The following is an 18,396-nucleotide window of genomic DNA, read 5'->3' as shown; positions in this document are numbered from 1 at the left end:
GTTGGCGCCATAGAGATTGGCGCCGACGTAGTCCAATCTTGAGGGCAGACATTGGGCCCTGGCTTTATTGACGGGCCCATGCATCTTTTGATGTTCGGAGCGCCGCTGCAGAAGATAAGTCTGGAGCATTGCCAAACCCTTGAAGACATTCAAGTCCGGACATGAGAAGCTGAGGGCAAAGATCGGGCCAGATCACGCATCTTGTGCCGTGGCTGGATGCACTTCATGACCGGTGGTGAGGCCCTGACGAGTGCGTTGAACGGTCTGAATGAAACGGTCTTATCGCTTCTAAGGACTTGCATACCACATGGTGCAACTCTGCGGCATTGAAAAAGATGAGCGTCCTGGATATCCCAGTCCCCCGGCGGAGAGATCCATCGCCCCGCTCAGGGCAATGCCACAGGATTGCTGAGTGAGGCTCTTGCGATTACCATCGTCTGGCTTCATCTCGCCTCATCTGGGAAAGGTTGCGTCGATGGAGGAGAAGATGATAGCGATTCGTGATGCCATCAAGACGTACAACGCAGGCGGCTACACTGGCATGGTGGAAATGGCCATGGACGAAAACGCATGGAAAGTACTCTTGAGGTTTAGGTCTCTTTTCAATGTGCGCTGCACGCCATAGAGGATGCCACCATCAAGATGGCCATTGATCCTCTTGAGTCAGTTGCTTCCAATGGCCGTCGACGTAGGATCGAGCAGCTCGAATTGACTTCTCCAGGAGACGCTCCATCCAAGCCGTGCATGCTGACCCAGCGATCCTGCGGCAGTGGACTTCCTTGCTAGGAAAAGAGAGGAGAGGGCGCGTGTTTGCCTATCGAGGATTTTCGGGTGAATGAGTCAGTCATCCTGAGTCTACCTAGGTACAGACGCGCCCACTGCGCCCACAGCGCCTTTTCCAACCTGCACGTGGTGACGACGAGGAGGGCGGCCAAGGAGCCAGGATTCGACGGAGATGGTCAATGAGCAGTTTGCCCTGCTGCTACTGAAAGCTAAAGTGCTTCAACCACGGGTTGATGGAAAGAAAGTATTCAACGCTGTTCAATGGGGAGGGTTCTGCAAAGCCAAGTACATAGGTCTCGTATACATAAGATAAACAAGATATCGTTCACATGACTGCATAGCCCTCCTACGAGGACCGACAATACAGTGATCAGACTGGCATTATGAGGAAGAAGACGAGACTCCTGTCACCTTGTCCTCCGTATGCTCTGCCCCTCCACTGACCGTGTCAGCGGTATCCTGAGCCGTGTCTTTGGCAGCAGCCGTGGCATCTTTGCTGTGCTCCGCAACTGTGTCCTCCAGGTCCGACGTGATCTCCTTCGAGTCTTCTGATGCTTCTTGCAGTCTGCTTTTGTGGGCTTCAAGGGCCTCTGGAGGACATGAGTGTCAGCATGCTATGAGACCCAGATCCAACGTCAACACTTCTTACCTTCACTGCCTTTGCTTCCTGAAAACATGCCGCCGACTTTGCCAGCTCCAGCACCGAGAGCACCTCCTGCAAATTGGACTGTGCTTCCAACACCGTCACCTACACCTTGGACAGTGCCAGTCAACCCTTCGCCCAGTGCACCGACTGAGTTTCCAAGTGTGTCCACGACTCCTTTGACTCCGCCTCCAACGGTGCCTCCGAGAGCAGCTACGGCGCTCTGTGTGTTCGATGAGATTCCTTGAGCCTGGTCTTGAGGGATTTTGCCGGCGATTGCAGCTCTATAAGCAAGTCAGTCTCCGCCGGATTGACTGTCAAATCCGGGAGGCAGTAAGGGGGCTCGGTTACTTGGTCTGTTCAGCGAGCTCCTCGCCTTTGGGATTGCCTGGAAGTAGATCAAGGTCAATGACTCTGTTCTCTGCTACTTTGACCATTGTGATTTCTCCAGGTTAGTTCAGTCAGATCAATCAGTCAAACGATCAGCAGATATCAAATACGAGTCACAGAAAGCGGAGAGCACTGCATGTCATGAACGCAGACATCACCCGCATCTTGGAAACAGCCTCAACAACCGTGACGTAACGAGAAGTCTCGTATACACTGGGCAGCCGTCCATAGGGCAGTCATGACGATGCTGGAGAAGGAAATGCGATTCAAAGCCGCAGTGTGAAGTCAGGGGACATTAGGCCAATGTCTGGGGTTTCTTGGTTGGCGAAAACAGGGATCACCGCTGTAGCAAGTTGTAGCATCATCTTTTCTTAGCTGAAGTCGATCGTTGGGTGCAGTGGTTAAAGTAGATGCGCAATGGCTACGTCTGCGCCGCCGTTGCCAGCAGAGCACAGGCATCATCAGCTTCGCGCTCCGCAGTAGCAATCTTTCCCTTATCGATAAGCCAAAAATTTCAAGTGGAGGGAATCCTAGAGCCTTCAAACTGCGTGCCCAGGGCGACTTGACCCTCTCTGTCTCTCTTACTTCTTTCGCTTTACTTCCCCTACCACACGACAGCCATGGCCAAGACAAGGAAGAAGAAGAGGACGCATGTCCCGAGCAACGATGTACCGGGGAAGCCTGGTCAAGCAAACCGACACCCGAAGAGCATGGTCATCCGAATGGGCGCTGGCGACGTCGGGCCCAGCGTCACCCAGCTGGCGAAGGATTTCCGGACCGTGATGGAACCGGACACTGCGAGTAGACTGAAGGTAAGGCTTCTTTCCATCCCTCCAAACTCCCCCTGCTTTCTTCTGGTGTTGACTTTCAACCCGCCAGGAACGGAAAGCGAACAAATTAAAAGACTATATCGCCATGGCTGGCCCACTGGGGGTAACACACCTGTTCCTGTTTTCGCGATCCAAGACCGGCAACGTGCACTTTAGAGTCGCGCTGGCCCCTCGCGGTCCGACCATCACTTTCCGAGTCGAGCGATATGCGCTGGCCAAAGATATCGCCAAAGCCCAGAAACATCCGCGCGGCGGTGGAAAGGAATATCTTCATGCGCCGTTGCTGGTCATGAATAACTTCACCTCACAGACGGCAGGAGAGCCTAATGCAGACCCGATCAAGAAACAACTCGAGTCCCTAACAACGACCGTGTTCCAGGGCATCTTTCCTCCGATCAGCCCTCAGACCACATCGTTAAACTCGATCAAGCGGATTCTGCTGTTGAACCGTGAATCCCAGGCAGACGGGACGTATGTGATCAGCCTGCGACACTATGCAATCACGACTCGCAAAGCCGGTGTCTCGAAACGAGTCCGCAGATTCGACCCCAGCGAACAGCGGCTGAGAGAGAAGAAGACGGGCGCTCTACCCAACCTGGGCAAACTGGACGATGTGGCGGACTACATCCTGGATCCAGCCGCCGGCGGATATACCTCGGCCAGTGAGACCGAGCTGGACACCGACGCCGAGGTCGAGGTGCTGCAGTCCACCACGCAGCGCGTGCTGAGCCGACGAGAACAACAGAAACAGCAGGACGGCGAAAAGGACAAGGCAAAAGCAGCAGATGCTGGCTCCAACGTCGAGAAACGAGCGGTCAAACTGGTCGAGTTGGGCCCGCGCATGCGGCTGCGTATGGTGAAAGTGGAAGAAGGCATCTGCGAGGGTCGAGTGATGTGGAATGAATTCGTCAAGAAGACAAAGGTCGAGGAGAAGGAATTGGATGAGAAGTGGGAGCAGAGGCGGAAAGAGAAAGAGGCGCGCAAGAAACAGCAGAAAGAGAATGTCGAACGGAAGAAGATGCTCAAAAAGAATACAAAGGCGAACGCTGGAGGTGGTGGTGCAGATGGTGAAGACGACGATGACGAAGAGGAGTGGGATAGCGATGAGCTCGAAGACTGGGATGATGTTAACGACGTCGTTGGTGACGATGAAGTGGAAGCTGAAGACGATGAAGACGAAGAGATGGAAGGCTGAGCTGCCGCATTTGCCCTGGCCGAGTTTCATTCATCCTTCTTCCTCACGGATCCCATGAAGATCACCGCCGGATCTGCTCACTCCTACTCCCTCCGCGCGTTTGATGGAGACGGAGCAAATCACGGGCGAGGCGTATCCGAGTCACAGAACAAGACCTGAAGATGACATGTTTTCGGCCAACCGCCGAGCTGATCATGCCTCCGGTCGACCGATTTGACTCCATCAAACCCCGGCGCACCAGCCGAACAAGCACGGCCACGACCATCGATTAGCATGACTTAGAGGCTATACGGTTCACTGATGGGATCGAGTGCTCCTCGCCAAGACCATTCTTCAAAAGTATCCATTCCATGTGCGAACATGCGGGCTGTGACACACGAAAAGATATTGACACGTGGTGGTTTGACCAAGGGGTGAGCAGCGGACCTAGGAACATGCAGGTATAGACTGCAGTGATGTGAGGAGATGTGTTCGCTTGAACTAGATATTATGTTCTAGACTGGATGATAATATGAGCATCACCAAAGATGCAGAACCCAGACCACTGTCTGGTGTATAGCCGGCGCCCTCAAGCCAATTCCACAATTACCTCGTCTCTCTGGTTTCGCGGTACACCGCCCTCTCCTACCAGCATTGGCTCCTCCCAACCCTTCGATCCTGGAGATATCATATTCCCCAAACGCTGGGACTAGTAAAAGGTGTTCCAGACATGGGATCCGAGTCGGGTCGAGGGTGGTTTGGTCTGGCTTTCTAGCCATCGCCACTACTGGCTTCTCCAGATCGCCAACGTGTCTGTCCTTGTGTCTCCTCTGAATCCAGTAAGTGCAGCACTAGTAGTAATTCTGAATGTTGTCCTTCGCAGCTGCAGGTTCGATAGATAGTTGGCACGTGAAGTCATTGACTAGTTCTCCTTTCTCCTTCGTCACCCCCGGAAGTGATCGTGACAGTCAGATCATCAGATTCATTTCTTTCCGCTCGCGTATCGCTTGACCCAGTCTCTAGCCTCTTTTTCGTACGCGGCTCGGTCGTTGCGGTACTGATCGGCGATCTTTGCCTCGACGGCGTCATCTGGATTAGGTTCTAGGAATGAAATGCCAAGTCAACGGAACGCTCGCAGAACCAAGAACCGAACAATTTTTCACACACAATAACTTCCTCTGGGCCCCGAGAGTGTCCGAGTGCCTCAAATGGTGGGCAGAGTCAAAAGGACAAACCAGAAACACGAAACCAGAAACCAGAAAGAGGAAAGAGGAAATAGTCAGAAGAGCAAAACACACCTTTGAGCAACTGTCTCGCAAACTCAAGCACGGCACTCATCTTGGTGCTCGGCTTCCACTCCGAGTCCTTCAGCATGCCGAGACACATGGTGCCGGTGTTGGGCGGCGAATCGTTCGAGATGTTGGGATGGTAGATCTTCGTGGTGAAGACGACAGACGGCGGTTTGAATGGATATTCCTTGGGAAGGTTGATGGACATGTCGAATTTGCCTCCCTAAAGAGAAATATCCAGAGTCGTCAGTATAGAAAGTCACGGTCTGGACGAGTATCTCGAGATCGCCGAACCAGAAGCCTCGATCCCCCCCAAGTGACGGAGCGAGCACGTTGGCTGTTCTCTGGAAGTGCATGCATGCATGGGCTTCACTCACAGCATAAGGAGACCCAGCCGGGCCTTCCATAGTCACCCTCCATTGATAGAGGTTTGCTTCATCTGCCAAAGCCACTGTGATTCCCGGCGGCGGAGAGTTCATCAAGTCCGCCAGTTCCTGGTCAAGTAAATAATGTTAGTCTGCTCGGCTCTGGCCTATCAAACGGATAGGGAAGGTGGTCTCGCGACCTGTGTGCCACTGGAGACAGACTGACTTTGGTAACGCGTTTCTGGCTAGCCATGATGGCTGACGCGGCGAACCGTGCCGCCGTTCACCTGCCGGCTGGCTGGACTGGGAGTTATATAGGTAGTCCGGTCGCCGGAGGAGATGCTGTGAGTCAATGGTTCCCAGCGCAGGTAACTAACTGCAAAGAGACCGGAAGCGATGTTTGTGTTGAGGTCGATTACCAGCGATATGGCAGGGTGGAACGTCAAGTCGAACAGTGCAAGTCAAGTTGAAGATTGAGGTGAATGGATGTTGTGTCTATACGCAAGCTATAGTAGTCAGTTGCTATTGAATCCGTAGAAGGAAATGGACGTTCGTTCCTACTACGTACTTGTATCTCAAATTGTGTAAACCAAGAAAAGGATCCGCCGTATTCAGCGTTACTGCGGAGTGTACGCCTCAATCTTGCAGTGCTTCTTGTCGACTGCTTGGATATGTCGGTATGGCTAGATGGAACACATTGGAATACTACAGCACGCCCTGGATTGAATTCTGTTGGAAAGTTCCTGCATTGCTTTATGGCCTCTCTACTTTAGGACGCCGACGCTTAGACTCGAAAGCCATTCAGCACATTTTGGACAGACCCCTGTCCGTCTCCTCCATAAAAATATGTAGGAAAAAGGAAGACAGGTACTAGAATACTCTCATAGCAAAACCATCTTCCGTTCCTCAGCCGTCTGTACCGTTGCTCCGGAAAGTCACGCAGAGTTGGCAGTACTCATGCGTCAGGTCAAGGACATGTTGCGGCAGATTGGTCGATTGTACGATGCTGCGCACTTTGACAGCACCCTCCTCTTCGATGAGCTTTCGTATCGAGTAGAAGAGCTCCGGCGAGAACTACACCGTGAATTAGTAGTCTCCTCCAGAAACTAGGTGAGTGTGTCATCGCTTACCTCGGAATACCACCGGTATTGCCAGGTGATGAGGCGGATCAGGCATGCGAGAGTGCTCCTCGTGTCACCTTTCTTCTCATACATCCGCATGATTCCTCTCATGGCTTTGGGCGAAAATCGGATATTGAGACACTGCTGATAGGCTTCCAGAGCTTCGTTGGTGTGGTGTAGTCGCTCGGCAAGGTCTCCCAGGATCTCCCATTCCGCCGCCGACTTCTTGTACTGCATTTGCTGCTGACGGTACTGTCCCATTTCCGTCCGCCAGATCGTGTAGATCCGGAGGTCTTCATAGAGTACCATAAACAAATTATCTAGCCATCGCTCACACAACCGTTTGTTCAGGAATTTCGGATATTGCGAGTTATTGGCTTCGGCGTCATCGTTACCTGACTTGACCTCTTCTGCTGCAATCGTTGGGACGGGCTTCTCCATAGACCGATCTGCCTGTATCATGGGATTTTCTTCTGTGTCACCGTTGACTTTGGGTGCTGTTGACCCTCCTTCAGCGAGAGTCTTCTCCTCATCCGCTGCAGATTCTTCGTCTGAACCGTCATCTCCTAAGCCATCCCCGTTGCTAGTTTGAGGCTGTCCGTTCGGAGTTCCAGATAGTGCGATTGTACTGGCATTCTTGCTGGTCGGCATTTTCGGAGTCACCGAGTGATGTCTCTCCGATCGATATTCTTCTTCCATGACAAAAACCAGACTGCGTGTCTTCAACAGCGAGTCCCATCCAATCGACGCAGCAATACGTGTCAACAGGCTATAAGCTTTCAAGAAAGTGCCTTGATAAGTGGCAGCCTGCAGTTTTCTCAACGACACATGGACTTGGTCGAAAGGTTCTCCTTGTCGAGGTTGTCCCTCGTCGATCTCGTCCAGTACGCTCTCTGGAAGGATGGGCAAGAGCACCCGACTCGGTTCTGGCATCCTGGGCGAATCTTTGTCCTGATATGAAAACATGGGACAAGAGTTCAGGGTAAGGAGGGCGAGGTCCCACTGCTCTAGATCAACGTAGACCTCCGCCAGACGAGCCCAAGTACTGAACTCGCTGGGGGCCGCAGTGACACCTTGCTTGGCCAGTTCCAGAGCCCACTCACCCTCGCCTTTGCTCTGGCAAAAGGCTGCCTGGCAATCGAGGAGAGCGTAGTCCATCGGCACATCCTGCAGAGAGTCGTGCAGTAATCGGACAGCCTGGATTTCTTCATCACCATCCAGAAGCACCCTTGCCAGTAGCGAAGACACTTCCACGTCCTTCGTCCGTAGCTTTTCGAACAAGTTGATACCTGATGTGTACCGTCCAGTAGTCCTTATGTACTTGAGAAGGCCGGCAGTCAAGTGGTTCGACACGACGTTCGGGATTTGGATCTCGGGGTCGGAGCCAAGTTGGCGACCGCTGAAGAAGAGCCTCTCAGCAGCCTCGAAGAACCGATGTTCCTGTTCGGTGTTGGTGATAGGGTTAAACCTCCTAATACCAATGATTTTCTTAATTGTATCACCACTTCCATCATCGGAATAGGAGTATGCACGCAGTACTGCGCAAAGGAATGTCTCCAGCCAAAGCCCGTCTGTTGCCACGCGCCGGTCTCCTCTTTCGTCCACACAATAGCTTTCTACGCTGCCAGGGATCTTCACCTCCACCCGCATGTCCAGGTGCGAGAAGGCGTTGTAGCAACAATACAGGCCAGACACAACTTTATGCGTCTTGTCGGAGGGATTGAACGTAAGGGTGTTGACATAGGCGGCCAGACTGGCCGAGGAGGATGCGTCGACGCCTGTGACATGGTGGTATACACCCGTCTGCTTTGCGCCTGCTTTTGTACTCTGTTTGACCAAGTGAACAAGGTCAGGAGGCCCTAACTCGCGCAGTCCGGGCAGGCTCTCTGTTCGCGCATCAACCGCCAGTCCAATATCTTCATCCTCAATGATCCTGTGAAGTTATGGTCAGATCACCCAGGTCATAGCATGTAGTATATCTGTAGACTGACTCTGGCACTGCCGGTGTGAGCATCGCGGCGGACCGCAGCTGGGCGGACTTGGACAATTAGGACAGACTGTCCGAGTCGCAAGATATGAAAGTGCTGCAGTTGCGCAGGGCGAGATCGGGCACGACGCAGTACAAAAGAACGTCAAGACTCAGCCAGAAATCATGCCACCTGTGCTATAAACTGGATCCTTACACAAGGAATCATCAGCTCAGGGACTGTTTATGGGATGCGATGGTGTAGAGGCTCTGCAATCCAGCACTCGCCAAGCTTGCCGCATTCGGACAGAGGCCTCTAATCACTTTCGCGTCAAGCCACTGCACGCGTAAACCATTCAGGGCTTCAACTTCAACTTCATCTTCAACTCACTCTCCATTCAAGGGCACAACTGTCACAAACACGGGCCGCAGAACCTCACACCACGCCTGCAGCCCAAAGACAAAATGAGCAACATGTGAACAACTCCCTTCCGGTATGTCTGCGATGATCACATTCGATGGAATAGACCTGTGCGACATCAGACCCCACGGCCTCATCCATACTTCCACCGCGGAGACCCATCATGTCGGGGTTCACGGCCATCAACGTCGAACCGGAGGATACGTTCGAAGAAGAGGTCGACGACACGAGGGAAATTCAGCTTGAAGAAGCATTCAAACTCTATCAGAATGCGCTGAAACTCCACTCCCAAGGTCCCGAATACTTCCAAGAGGCACTCGATGCCTATCAGGAGTTATTGCAGTCGGAAGTCTTCAAGTATCCCGAGGTCGTTTCTGAGTTTGCCCATGAAGAGCTCGACGATGAGGGGACTTCAGCAACTGCGCAGGTCGAGGCTGGACCGCTCTCTCTACTCCCTAGTAGTGCAGCCGAATCATCTGCAAGCTCGATTCCTCAACTCATCTACCTCGCCTTCAAAAACCGTGGTCAATTTCTCCTCGAAGTTGCACGGCATCGACTACCAAACGTGCGTGGACCCCGCGCTGACCTATGCCGGCATTATGCAACATCCTGCAATGAGAGTATTCGAGATTTTGCCAAAGCCCTGGAACGAGATGACACCGACCTTGACTTGTGGAAGAAGTCTGCTCGCGTAGCCAGTGTACTGTCGACACAGAGGATAGTGCGGTTTTGTCTGGAAAGTGTGCTTGCTGGAGACGATGACGATGCTGAGCAAACAATCGATCTATCAGGTCTCGACGAAGCCTATGCTGCTGGGGATCTGGAAGAGGTAGTCGCTTTGGTTCAAGATGATCTCACGCGCCTTCGAAGCTCTGGCATACGACCGAAGAGCCAGCTATTGGCGGCCTTGAGGAAGACGAATGATCCCTATCCATTTCTCCCCAAACGACCAAAGGCGCTCGAGTACCTGGATGACAGATACCGGCCGCTGAGTTTTGGAGTCGGTCAGATCGTCTTGCGGCCAACTTCCAACGACCTCTTCTCCCTCGGTCAGGCTATCCTTAATCTCATTGTCGGCATTCAAGAGGGGTCTCTAGCACATGGAACTGCTACTACTGTCCGTGCGGAGGTCCCCGATCTACAACTCATACATGATGACTCAGAGATGAATCGGGATTCCGACAATGACAAAACAGCGGATAGGTTATCAGCAGTCACTCCTCCTCAAGAAGTGAACAAAGGCACACCGTCACCGGATGCATCCAGAAACCCTAATGAGTCTGCTATCGAAGTAGAACCTTCGTCCGCAAAAGATGCTGAGCCCGACAACGCGAAAAATCGAGAGGTCGAGAACAGTGTGGCGCCAGATGCAGACACAATAGAGGTACAACAGCCCGATGCAGACACGATTGAAGTGGAGCAAGTAGATACGGACACAATCGAGGTAGATCAACCAGACACCAGAAGAACGGAAGCTGTAGCTGCAAAAACACGGAAGAGGTCCGCGACAGCGGCTGGCAATGAGGAGCCCGAAGGTCGGACGAAAAGCAAGAGAATCCGCGCACGAGAGTCTTTGGCCGAAACTGCCGCCCATGATGACGATACAGTACATGAAGATCCCAATGCTTTCCTTGACCAGCTATCGGTGTTCGACGAGGTCGACCAGTCAGCTTTTGTCGCCGCGAACTCCCTTCTTCAGCATGTCGGCCTGACACTGTACACATCGGCCGAGGAAGCCCGAGAGGTATTTTGGCAAGGGACTGCCAAATCTGGAAATGACCAGCAACAAGAGCATATCAGGAAGGACTTGCAGCTGTTGACAGACCTCAAAGTTGCGTTACTGGATTGGAATGACGACAAGAGCCATGCTATTATCACTGGACACGGCAACCAAGACTTTGCAGAGAATTCCACGGGAATGTCGTTGTTTCTTCAACACTCCAAAGTGGCCACTTCGAAAAACCCAGAGCTTCCTCCGGGCTCTGCTGAGGCCGCACTGGTTGCTCTGGTCAAGAAGATCAATAGTGGAGCGACCAACATCTACGATGCGGCGTTTTGTTGGCTTCAATCGGTGCTTACTGGCTCTCGAGACCCCACCAAACCATCTGCCTCCTCCTACTTACGAGACGCATGGCCCGACGAGATGAAGCAGACGGTGCTGAAACTAGTACTGACTACCGAGTCTTATCTGTATGAGACAATGCGCCAGCGCTTGTTCTCACTCACAACTTCAAGCACGGGTCAAGACGATGGTGGTAATCTGGAACTGGCCGCTCAGGTTGAACTTGCGGAAACTCTGTTCGAATTGCACCTTGATCTTCATTCGGCGACTACAAGCTCTGCCAACAATGTCGACGAAAGTTCACGTGTTGGTCATGAGAGACGACTCACGAGATGGTCCAGCTTGGCAGACGACTTCATGTGCCTCTACCTCGACAGTTCAAACCAACCAGCAACAAGGGACCCTCTCGTTCTGAGGTTCATCTGGGCATCCACCATCTACGCCACCTTGGCCGAAGAGGTAGACAAGACACACATAGTCCTGTGCCTAGAAGATTTGAAAAGAGTGCTTGAGCGGACAGGAGCGGACGCCATCTTTTTACCCAACAATACAGCCATGCCGGTGCTATCTGTCTCGGCCATCGAACAAGAGCTGTCGCGCTTGAACACGTTGGATTTCTTCACGAGCGTCTTCGATAGCGACAACAGCGACCCGGTGGCGGTAATTGAGAAGTTGGAACCTATCCTTGAAGCAAGCGCAGTGGCCGATGAAGGTGGTGCAAGGTCGCCGCGCGAGTCGGCCGTCCTCACACCCCAAGCCGAGCAGCTGGTTCAGTTTCTGGGGTCTGGTGATGCTTCACTGAAGCTCTTCTTGTGGCGTCGCCTCCAGAATGCGTACACGTCTATATCATACACTCCGAAAATTGTTTCTTGCCTCCTGCGAGCCCTCGAAACGTGTGTGAACGAACTGTATACTGCACGGCATCTCGAGACGGACAGCACCGCTCGGCAGATTTCAATGCTGAAGTGGTTACGAGATATTGATGAGATCTTGGTAAGACTGATTATCAAGATCCTCAACGAACCTTCTGCCTACGAATGCGTTGATGAAGCCCATCTACGGTCATCATTGAGCACCATCACGTCACTTGCTAAGCTTTTCCATGGGTTTGTTATCTATGACGACTCTGTTCGAATCGGTCAGACACCTAGCCCTCAACTCAAGGGTGCGGCTTCAGTCAAGTTGTACGACAAGAGCAAAGATCGTTTCCGAGAGCTTCTGGTTCGTGTCTGGATTTTGCAGTATTCTCTCATCAAGGAAGCCACTGTACAAGATCCCACTTCTTATCCTCATGCTGGCAATGATCTGGCACTCTACCTTAGCAAGGTTCACGATGCCTTGGGGATGCGGCAGTACTGCAAGTATGCCAACAAAGCCTTCGTCAAATTGGTCAAGAATGAACTTGGCACACTGGAAACCTCGGAGGACCATTCGACGGACATGGCTCAAGTATTCTACGATCTATACCAGCTTCGCTTCACCGGCGGCATGGGGGATGCAAACCATGGCTGTCCGACGGAGACCCTGGATCGGAAGACCGCCTGGTCATTGGTTCCAACCATCATGAAATATGCGGAGCGGTTCAACTTCAAAGACTTGATCAAAAGTGACCTTAAAGCCACGATTGAGAAAATCCAACAGTCTTTGGGCGTTGTTAAGAACACGCCGGCGCTCGTGCACAATAAACGGATAATTACTTCGTATCTGAAGTCAACCGTCAACCCGGAAGATCTGTACAAGTGCATCCGTGGTATCAGCGATCTCCCAACACGTCCGGTCCAGAGTGATACACAGGCTGCCGCCAGCTGCGGATGGTATTTCCTTCTGGGCCACCTAACGTTGGCCAAATTCAAGTCAGTCAAGCGGGTAATTCCTTCGCCCACGGACGACCTTGATGTTGCCGCCAGTTTCTTCCGACAGGATTTGGATCACGGTATAGAAAAGTGGGAGACCTGGTACCGGCTTGCACAAGTCTACGAGGCCAAAATTGAGGACGACCTGATCTGGAATTCCACCAAACTCAACGAAGCGAGAGGCGAAATTGCTCTACTCGAACGCCAGGCCATACACTGTTATATCATGTCCACTGCCATAGCAATGCGTGCGGCAGACGATGCGCCTGACACGGCGGAAAAGATCGAGGATATGCTTGCAGAGTTTGGCACTCGGCTGTACGCTTCGTCTCGGCCGCCGCTGAACATGGAAGCCTTCAGAACCGACAAGCAGCAGCGGCACATGAGCAGCCTTGTTGACCAGACCATGTCCAAGCAGCCCTATCATCAGTCCGTCGGTCAGTATGCATTGTGGCGATTTGCCGCTCATCTTCTGAGCCGAAAACTTAGCAAACGCCCCAAGCACTGGATGGTACATTACACGCGGGCGAAATGCCTTTGGAAGATGTTTCAAAGTCCCGAGAATAATGGCCGTGTATCGGCCCAGGACGTGCTCGATGCCATTATCGAATCCATTGATGAGTTGCCCAAGAATCAAAAGTCAAATGAGCCCATCCTGGAGCCGCATTACAAACTTGTTTCGGTAGTCTACAAGATGGTCAAGGCCGGAGCGCTCACGTACACCCAAGCTGAGGAGCACATGCAAGTAAGTCGTTATGCCCAGTCTGTTCGTCTTACCGAGGACGAGGAAGGACTGCAATGGGTTGCATACGTTCTCCAAATCTTGAAGAAGCTTGGAACTGCCGACAAGTCCAACTGGCACCACAGAATCACCGCCCGGGCTGCACATGTATTGTATGACGACGATCCAAGCATCGCTGGGGCGCTCGGAGCCAGGCACCAGTTCACTCAACAGATCTTCACCAAGACCATGACGATACAAGTATGGAAGCCAGAGCACGAACGACCAGGTCGACATTATGTGTATACCGGCAGATATGTCAAGTTCTTCATCCATTTGCTGGAGCAACTGAAAGATCGGGGCAACATGGACCAGCTGGTGCGCCGAATTCGTCGGAAGACCACCGACTTTCTCGACCACAGTAAACTGTGGGAGGAGGTGGTCACCACCTACGTCCGGATGATGCGGCGGATCGGGGACATCCCTGATGGTCGCGAACGTGCACTCTTCGATGGTATGAACTTTGAAGAGTTTACGAAGAAGTCGGAGAAGATGGAAGAATGGGCCCGAGATCCTGACACATCATCGGTGTATCTAGATATCATGCGCGACGCCATCGACCTGAAGCGTCTCAACAATAGCTTGATGAAAGGCCCGCTGATCGACGATCTCATCGGCGATTCATACGCCTGTCTGTACGAAGAGTTTGTCGCGCAACTGCCTCCAGAGGAACAACCGAAGGCCCAGGCAGCTGTTTTCCCACAGGGTACATTTATCAACATGACCACCAACCTCGCCGGAGACAACGAGGATGCTGAACGTGCTCGTCTCAATGACATGCTCCGAGCGCAAGGGGACGGTGCTGCCGATGGACCCTTGGCGGTTTCCATCTCCGCACCTGTTGGTCTTGGGCTGCAGAATCCAGTATCATTCATGGGCATTGTAGGTCAAGCCGAAGTCCATCGAGCTCCACCTAAGCCCGGGCGTACAAAGACAGTCACTAGGCGTGAGATCCAGCGCAAGGCCGAAGCAGCAATCGTCAAACCACCACCGATCAAGACGCCGATCCTGAGTAAGCGACCAATAGTGGAGATCCCTGGGAAGACCATGGAATCGCCAATGGACAAGCGGCTGGCGGATGCCAGAGACGAGGATGCGGAAGGGAGTAGGAGTAGTTCCAGGAGAGGCAGTAGACAAGACAGTGCGGATGGTGAAGCTGATGGAGAAGAGGACTCTGGCAGTGATCTCAGCGATCTCGATGATCTGGATGATGAGAAGAAACAACTCCTCTCCGAGCTTGAACAGGCCAGAAACCGAGAAGCCGAGGATGCCGCGGACGATGGTGGCGATGAGGATGACGGTGACGGTGATGACGATGGCGACGGCGACGGCGACGGCGACGATGTTGAGGAAGATGCTGGCAATGATGTGGATGAGGACGGGGACGGAGGAGAAGATGAAGGTCCCGATGAGCGGAGGCGTGATGTGGATAATGATGAGGAGATGGAGGATGTACCAGACGAAGTTGAGATTCAGGATTCTCAGGAGAATGCTGTCGATAAGGAGAGTCCCGGCGACGACGGAGCAGAGCAAGCCTTCCACGAGGCGCGAGAGGGGACAAATTTGGAAGACTAGAGAGCAGAAATCCAGCCTCTAGATGGAGAGCGCTTCGAGATACCCGCTTCGATAATGGCGAGTTCAGTCCATCCATGAATGATGACAGTATTGTGCTTGCAACCATCCCTTCCTTCATCGGTCATGTTGTCCTTCGTAGTACAGAGTACCTTCAAGTGTGGCCGAACCCCCCTATTGTTACATACGTAGTAGCCGTGTGCAGTGTCTGAATGGTGCATGTGGAAAATCTCCCTGCATCCTTCAGCCTCGTCGCCGCTTTACCAGAAAAATATTTATGGCTCGAAGTTCGTTCTCCAACTCGCCAGCCTCGACAACCTCCAGTTGGATTTTGTATTCTTGTATACTTCTTTCCTTCCTCCAGTGCCTGTCTGTCTGGACTGCCGTTCATTCCATATGTCTGTTTCCCTTTCATGCCTCTTTGCAGCCATTTTGCTCGGCGCCTCATTTCCACGAGCAGGCTCGTGAGCCGTCACATTGCAGGCGCAGGATCGGTATTGTCACAATCTCGTCTGAGATACAAATCCTCGTGCGCTTTGAGTTCGACTCCGAAGACAACAACGGCGCCTCACAATCAGGAGCATTCCTTGCACGAAAAGACGAAGAATCTGAGCTGGAGACCCAGACATACATCTGGGAGAATACAAAATCTATATCACGAGTCCAAGAATCCATCCAAGCGGGCGCAGTCCACTCTCATTCTCACTCTCACGAACAAAGGTCGCGAAGATATGTCAGAGAATGCGCAATATAAGGACCACGGGTCCAAGAAGAACATATACGACAAGAGACACCCCGCTGAAGAAGAAGAATATCCCTCCCATGATATGGGCGCCGAATCTACATCTCCTGCGGCAGACTACACGACCTACAGCACGGCGGATCTGATCGATCGCATTTCAGCGCTTGAACGACAATTACGGGAACAGACCGCACGGATTGCTGCGCTTGGTGTGGAATCCACCGGCGGAGACACAGACGGGAAGAGATCTATAACAGCCTCTTCAGAACCATCGTCTCAGCTCCGAACCGGCACTCACTCCTCGCTCGCTCCTCCTCGCTCCCGCTCTCAATCGCCTTCACGCCGCGCCCGGCCTTTCGATCCGACGCTCTACGCGACACGACACATCGCCCTGAAATTCGCGTATCTGGGCGGCCGCTACAACGGCTACGAACACGCGAATGGGAATGTCTTGCCCATGCCGACGGTCGAGGAAGTCCTGTGGAAAGCGTTGCGGAAGACACGACTGATCAGCCCGTCTGTGCCCGAGGGGGCTGATCAGTCGATGGACGTGGTCTGGGAGAAGCAGAGACGGTTGGCGCGGTACACGGATGGGAAAAGTGGCGGGCGCGACGAAGCAAAGGGGAAGGTCAGGCTCGATTTGAATTGGGATGGGTGTCAGTATAGTAAGTGCGGCAGGACGGATAGGGGGGTCAGTGCGTTTGGACAGGTCATTGGGCTTAGGGTGCGGAGTAATAGACCGATCGAAAAGGAACAGAAACAGAAACAGGAGGGGGAAGAGGAAGACACCGAAGGTCAAAAAAACACTGCACAACAAGAGGATGGAGGGAAAGGAGGAGGTGATGGCAGAATGTCCACGAGTGTGGATCAATCGGCTATTGATGGGAATCTAGAGCCTACTATGGTATCAGTGGAAGCGGGAACATCCTTTGATTCTGATGACCAGATGCCCTCGATCGATACCGACGACCTGGAAGCCGAACCGTACTCGAAACCGTTCGATCCGATCAAAGACGAGCTCTCGTACGTGACCATGCTCAACGCCATCCTTCCGCCCGACATTCGCATTCTCGCGTGGTGTCCCGACCCGCCGGCGAACTTTGACGCTCGCTTTTCCTGCCGAGAGAGACGGTACAAGTATTTCTTCACGAACCCGGCCTTCTGTCCCACCCCGGGCCCGCGAGGGATGAGGTACGCGGACGGCCGACCGGGCAAGCGAAGAGAGGGATGGCTGGATATCGAGAAGATGCGCCAAGCCGCGAAGAAGCTGGAGGGGTTGCATGATTTCCGGAATCTGTGCAAGATCGATGCGAGCAAGCAGATGCCGAGCTGTGAGAGGCGAATCACGTATGCAGATGTCGTAGAGTGTGATCAGACTGGTAAGATCTTTTCGCTTCATCCGGGCTTGAACGAATCTGGGGCTGCAGTGGAATCGAACAATATCGATTCCAAGTCTATCCTGGAAAATGGCGTAGCAGTCAACAATTCGGGTCTTCTGAACGGAGATGCAAGACCCTCTGCGTCGTCGCTAGTCGGAGGCCCGAGAGTCTACACCTTTTGCGTCAACGGCTCGGCATTCCTCTGGCATCAAGTCCGGTGCATGGTGGCTGTTTTGTTTCTGGTAGGCCAGGGACTCGAGGAACCCAGCATCATCGACGAATTACTCGACGTCGACAAGAACCCTGGCAGACCGATGTACGAGATGGCGGATGACGCGCCGCTGGTTTTATGGGACTGTATATTTCCCGACACCGACGCCGACACCGACAAAGGCGACAACAGCAGAGCTGATCCGCTATTGACCGACTCGCTGAATTGGATCTATGCCGGCGACCAAGCGGGTCTTGCCGCCCTTCCTGGCAAGAATGACGGCAAGTTCGGCTCCAACGGTGTTGTCGAGGAAGTGTGGAGCCAATGGCGACAAGCCAAAATCCATGAAGTCCTGGCGGGCAGTCTGCTTGATTTGACGATCGGTCAGGGCGACGGGTCTGCCTTGCAGCGGAGTATCCAGCGAGATGGGGAGTATGCTTCGCATCGCAGGCAGAAGGTGTTTGATGGTGGGAACAGTGCTCGCCTTGCGGGCAGGTATGTGTCCGTGATGAAGAAGCCGAGGATGGATTCCTTGCATGTCCAGAACACCAGATGGTTGAATGGCCGCAAGCTGAAACGTGACGCGGCTTTGGCCAGGGATCAAGCTCAAGCTCAAGTCGAAGATCAAGTTGAAGGTCAAGTTGAAGGTCAAACTCAAGCTTCCCGTGGCGACCAGGCTTGAGTTTAGGCCTAGATTTAGACACAGATAGGATTAAGCCATCGCGTTCGATGAACAACACTGCTGCCATCTGAAAGGAGAATAGAGTCCATATGAAAAGATAATATCGTACCCAGTCTCAATTAAGAGTCTGTC

The 18,396-nt window shown here is 52.9% G+C and overlaps 6 protein-coding genes across 6 annotated transcripts; 3 read left to right on the top strand and 3 right to left on the bottom strand.

The window, feature by feature from the left end:
* Positions 1 to 1,164: 1,164 nt before the first annotated feature.
* A1O1_04778 (uncharacterized protein) lies at positions 1,165 to 1,863 on the bottom strand (the record flags this gene model as incomplete). Its single annotated transcript, XM_007725667.1, has 3 exons — positions 1,165 to 1,373; positions 1,433 to 1,710; positions 1,778 to 1,863. The coding sequence occupies 3 exons, from the start codon at positions 1,861 to 1,863 to the stop codon at positions 1,165 to 1,167; spliced, it is 573 nt and encodes a 190-aa protein (XP_007723857.1).
* A 573-nt stretch (positions 1,864 to 2,436) lies between these two features.
* On the top strand, positions 2,437 to 3,841 carry A1O1_04777 (uncharacterized protein; the record flags this gene model as incomplete). Its single annotated transcript, XM_007725666.1, has 2 exons — positions 2,437 to 2,628; positions 2,696 to 3,841. 2 exons carry the CDS (start codon positions 2,437 to 2,439, stop codon positions 3,839 to 3,841), a joined length of 1,338 nt encoding a protein of 445 aa, XP_007723856.1.
* Positions 3,842 to 4,802: 961 nt separating this feature from the next.
* On the bottom strand, positions 4,803 to 5,727 carry A1O1_04776 (ubiquitin-conjugating enzyme E2 D/E; the record flags this gene model as incomplete). The annotated part of the gene is made up of 4 exons (XM_007725665.1): positions 4,803 to 4,921; positions 5,119 to 5,332; positions 5,487 to 5,603; positions 5,701 to 5,727. 4 exons carry the CDS (start codon positions 5,725 to 5,727, stop codon positions 4,803 to 4,805), a joined length of 477 nt encoding a protein of 158 aa, XP_007723855.1.
* Positions 5,728 to 6,380: 653 nt separating this feature from the next.
* Positions 6,381 to 8,609, bottom strand: A1O1_04775 (uncharacterized protein; the record flags this gene model as incomplete). Its single annotated transcript, XM_007725664.1, has 3 exons — positions 6,381 to 6,548; positions 6,605 to 8,528; positions 8,587 to 8,609. The coding sequence occupies 3 exons, from the start codon at positions 8,607 to 8,609 to the stop codon at positions 6,381 to 6,383; spliced, it is 2,115 nt and encodes a 704-aa protein (XP_007723854.1).
* A 536-nt stretch (positions 8,610 to 9,145) lies between these two features.
* On the top strand, positions 9,146 to 15,253 carry A1O1_04774 (uncharacterized protein; the record flags this gene model as incomplete). The annotated part of the gene is made up of 1 exon (XM_007725663.1): positions 9,146 to 15,253. One exon carries the CDS (start codon positions 9,146 to 9,148, stop codon positions 15,251 to 15,253), a length of 6,108 nt encoding a protein of 2,035 aa, XP_007723853.1.
* A 728-nt stretch (positions 15,254 to 15,981) lies between these two features.
* On the top strand, positions 15,982 to 18,264 carry A1O1_04773 (uncharacterized protein; the record flags this gene model as incomplete). Its single annotated transcript, XM_007725662.1, has 1 exon — positions 15,982 to 18,264. One exon carries the CDS (start codon positions 15,982 to 15,984, stop codon positions 18,262 to 18,264), a length of 2,283 nt encoding a protein of 760 aa, XP_007723852.1.
* Positions 18,265 to 18,396: the final 132 nt, after the last annotated feature.

Source organism: Capronia coronata (genome assembly GCF_000585585.1).
Source record: "Capronia coronata CBS 617.96 chromosome Unknown acBCG-supercont1.4, whole genome shotgun sequence".
Taxonomy (NCBI): domain Eukaryota; kingdom Fungi; phylum Ascomycota; class Eurotiomycetes; order Chaetothyriales; family Herpotrichiellaceae; genus Capronia; species Capronia coronata.
Note: the sequence above shows the minus strand (reverse complement) of the source record. Positions and strands in the feature narration are given on the sequence as shown.